This window comes from Onychostruthus taczanowskii, unplaced genomic scaffold (genome assembly GCF_017590055.1).
Source record: "Onychostruthus taczanowskii isolate IOZ18803 unplaced genomic scaffold, ASM1759005v1 scaffold1077, whole genome shotgun sequence".
Lineage (NCBI taxonomy): Eukaryota > Metazoa > Chordata > Aves > Passeriformes > Passeridae > Onychostruthus > Onychostruthus taczanowskii.
In genome coordinates, this window is record NW_024497375.1 from 548 (window position 1) to 4899 (window position 4352).

General features: G+C 59.3%; 1 protein-coding gene across 1 annotated transcript; it reads right to left on the bottom strand.

Moving 5' to 3' along the window:
• Positions 1-461: 461 nt before the first annotated feature.
• LOC121343541 (anionic trypsin-2-like) lies at positions 462-4349 on the bottom strand (the record flags this gene model as incomplete). Its single annotated transcript, XM_041418795.1, has 2 exons — positions 462-630; positions 4224-4349. Coding segments are annotated over 2 exons (279 nt in total), but the record flags the coding sequence as incomplete, so codon positions are not given.
• Positions 4350-4352: the final 3 nt, after the last annotated feature.

Here is a 4352-nt window from a genome sequence, read left to right on the forward strand (position 1 = left end):
CAAAATCCCCAATTGTGGAGCAGAAGAACCACGCGGAGCCCGGAGTCCCCGGCACATCTTTAATGTCCCCTGGGTGCCAGCTCAGGTGTCCCCTCAGGTGCCACCTCCAGGTGCCACCTCCAGGTGCCCCTCAGGTGCCCCCTCAGGTGCCACCTCCAGGTGTCCCCTCAAGTGCCCCTCAGGTGTCACCTCAGGTGTCACCTCAGGTGTCACCTCAGGTGTCCCCCATGGTGCCCTGGAACCCCCAAATTCCCCTCAAATTCACCCCAAAATCCCCAAAATCCCCAATTTTGGAGCAGAAGAACCACGCGGAGCCCGGAGTCCCCGGCACATCTTTAATGTCCCCTGGGTGCCAGCTCAGGTGTCCCCTCAGGTGCCACCTCCAGGTGCCCCCTCAGGTGCCAGCTCCAGGTGTCCCCTCAGATGCCCCCTCAGGTGCCCCTCAGGTGCCAGCAGCAGGTGTCCCTCAGGTGTCCCTCAGGTGTCCCCCATGGTGTCCTGGATCCAGCGGGCGTAGCGGCACACCTTGGTGTAGACGCCCGGGCGCCGCGGCTGCCCACAGCGCTCCATGCCCCACGAGACGATGCCCTGCAGGGTGCCCTCGCACACCAGGGGGCCGCCGGAGTCACCCTGAGGGGACAGCGGGACAACGTCACCACCACCGGGGTCACCAGGGCCGGGGGAGGACTTTGGGGTCAGCCGAGACCTCCTTGGGTTGGCCAAACCCTTGGTGGACACCGTTGGGTTTACAGACGTCACGGATTGGACAAACTCTTGGTGGACACCGTTGGGTTGGGTGAACGTGTTGGGTTGGGTGACCCCTGGATGGGCCTCATTGAGTTTGGTGACCCCTTGGTGGGGCTCGTTGGGTTTGGTGACCCCTGGATGGGCCTCGTTGGGTTCTGTGACCCCTTGGTGGACCTCGTTGTGTTGGGTGACCCCTTGGGTTGGCCAAACTCTTGGTGGACCTCGTTGGGTCGGTTCAACTGAGCCCTCGTTGGGTTTGGTGACCCCTTGGTGGATCTCATTGGGTTTGGTGACCCCTTGGTGGATCTCATTGGGTTTGGTGACCCCTTGGGTTGGTCAAACTCTTGGTGGACCTCGTTGGGTTGGGTCAACTGAGCCCTCGTTGGGTTTGGTGACCCCTGGATGGGCCTCGTTGGGTTGGGTGACCCCTTGGTGGATCTCATTGTGTTGAGTGACCCCATGGGTTGGTCAAACTCTTGGTGGGCCTCGTTGGGTTTGGTTACAGACGTCACGGATTGGACAAACTCTTGGTGGACACCGTTGGGTTGGGTGAACGTGTTGGGTTGGGTGACCCCTGGATGGGCCTCGTTGGGTTCTGTGACCCCTTGGTGGACCTCGTTGTGTTGGGTGACCCCTTGGGTTGGCCAAACTCTTGGTGGACCTCGTTGGGTCGGTTCAACTGAGCCCTCGTTGGGTTTGGTGACCCCTTGGTGGATCTCATTGGGTTTGGTGACCCCTTGGTGGATCTCATTGGGTTTGGTGACCCCTTGGCTTGATGGATCTCATTGGGTTGGGTGACCCCTTGGTGGACCTCGTTGGGTTTGGTGACCCCTGGATGGGCCTCGTTGGGTTGGGTGACCCCTTGGTGGACCTTGTTAGGTTTGGCGACCTCTTGGTGCACCTCGTTGGGTTTGGTGACCCTTTGGTGGGCCTCGTTGGGTTGGGTGACCCCTTGGTGGACCTCGTTGGGTTTGGTGACCCCTTGGTGGATTTCATGGGGTTGGGTGACCCATTGATGGATCTCATTGGGTTGGATGACCCCTTGGTGGACCTCGTTGGGTTTGGTGACCCCTTGGTGGATCTCATGGGGTTTGGTGACCCCTTGGTGGATTTCATGGGGTTGGGTGACCCATTGATGGATCTCATTGGGATGGATGACCCCTTGGTGGACCTCGTTGGGTTTGGTGACCCCTTGGTGGATCTCATGGGGTTTGGTGACCCCTTGGTGGATTTCATGGGGTTGGGTGACCCATTGATGGATCTCATTGGGATGGATGACCCCTTGGTGGACCTCGTTGGGTTTGGTGACCCCTTGGTGGATCTCATGGGGTTTGGTGACCCCTTGGTGGATTTCATGGGGTTGGGTGACCCATTGATGGATCTCATTGGGATGGATGACCCCTTGGTGGACCTCGTTGGGTTTGGTGACCCCTTGGTGGATCTCATGGGGTTTGGTGACCCCTTGGTGGATTTCATGGGGTTGGGTGACCCATTGATGGATCTCATTGGGATGGATGACCCCTTGGTGGACCTCGTTGGGTTTGGTGACCCCTTGGTGGATCTCATGGGGTTTGGTGACCCCTTGGTGGATTTCATGGGGTTGGGTGACCCATTGATGGATCTCATTGGGATGGATGACCCCTTGGTGGACCTCGTTGGGTTTGGTGACCCCTTGGTGGATCTCATGGGGTTTGGTGACCCCTTGGTGGATTTCATGGGGTTGGGTGACCCATTGATGGATCTCATTGGGATGGATGACCCCTTGGTGGACCTCGTTGGGTTTGGTGACCCCTTGGTGGATCTCATGGGGTTTGGTGACCCCTTGGTGGATTTCATGGGGTTGGGTGACCCATTGATGGATCTCATTGGGATGGATGACCCCTTGGTGGACCTCGTTGGGTTTGGTGACCCCTTGGTGGATCTCATGGGGTTTGGTGACCCCTTGGTGGATTTCATGGGGTTGGGTGACCCATTGATGGATCTCATTGGGATGGATGACCCCTTGGTGGACCTCGTTGGGTTTGGTGACCCCTTGGTGGATCTCATGGGGTTTGGTGACCCCTTGGTGGATTTCATGGGGTTGGGTGACCCATTGATGGATCTCATTGGGATGGATGACCCCTTGGTGGACCTCGTTGGGTTTGGTGACCCCTTGGTGGATCTCATGGGGTTTGGTGACCCCTTGGTGGATTTCATGGGGTTGGGTGACCCATTGATGGATCTCATTGGGATGGATGACCCCTTGGTGGACCTCGTTGGGTTTGGTGACCCCTTGGTGGATCTCATGGGGTTTGGTGACCCCTTGGTGGATTTCATGGGGTTGGGTGACCCATTGATGGATCTCATTGGGATGGATGACCCCTTGGTGGACCTCGTTGGGTTTGGTGACCCCTTGGTGGATCTCATGGGGTTTGGTGACCCCTTGGTGGATTTCATGGGGTTGGGTGACCCATTGATGGATCTCATTGGGATGGATGACCCCTTGGTGGACCTCGTTGGGTTTGGTGACCCCTTGGTGGATCTCATGGGGTTTGGTGACCCCTTGGTGGATTTCATGGGGTTGGGTGACCCATTGATGGATCTCATTGGGATGGATGACCCCTTGGTGGACCTCGTTGGGTTTGGTGACCCCTTGGTGGATCTCATGGGGTTTGGTGACCCCTTGGTGGATTTCATGGGGTTGGGTGACCCATTGATGGATCTCATTGGGATGGATGACCCCTTGGTGGACCTCGTTGGGTTTGGTGACCCCTTGGTGGATCTTGTTGGGTTTGGTGACCCATTGGTGGACCTCGTTTGGTTTGGTGACCCTTTGGTGGGCCTCGTTGGGTTTGGGTGACCCTTTGGTGGGCCTCGTTGGGTTGGGTGACCCCTTGGTGGATCTCATGGGGTTTGGTGACCCCTTGGTGGACCTTGATAGGTTTGGTGAGCCCTTGGTGGGACTCGCTGGCTTGGGTGACCCCTTGGGTTGGTCAACCTCTTGGGGGACCTCGTTGGGTTGGGTCAACTGAGCCCTCGTTGGGTTTGGTGAGCCTTTGGTGGAGCTCATTGGGTTTGAAGGCCCCAAACCCAGGTTCTCACTGACCCCTCCCAGCTGTCCCCAGGTGCCCCAGGTGTGCCCAGCTCTGCCCCGGTACCTGCCAGGAGTCCCTCCCGCCCTGCAGGTGCCCACCTGTCCCCAGCTGTGCCCAGGTGTCCCCAGGTGCCCCAGGTGTGCCCAGGTGCCCCAGGTGTCCCAGCTGTGCCCAGGTGTGCCCAGCTGTCCCCAGGTGGCCCAGGTGTCCCCAGGTGTCCCAGGTGCCCCAGGTGTCCCCAGCTGTGCCCAGGTGTCCCCAGCTGTCCCCAGCTGTCCCCAGGTGTCCCAGGTGTCCCAGCTGTCCCCAGCTGTCCCCAGCTGTCCCCAGGTGTCCCAGCTGTCCCCAGGTGCCCCAGGTGTCCCCAGCTGTGCCCAGCTGTGCCCAGGTGTGCCCCCGTACCTGGCAGGAGTCCTTGCCCCCCTGCAGGTGCCCCGCGCAGATCATGTTGTCGGTGATGGAGCCGGGGTAGAAACTGCGACACTCGGCCGGGGAGAAGAGCGTGACATTGACACACTGCAGCACCTCGGG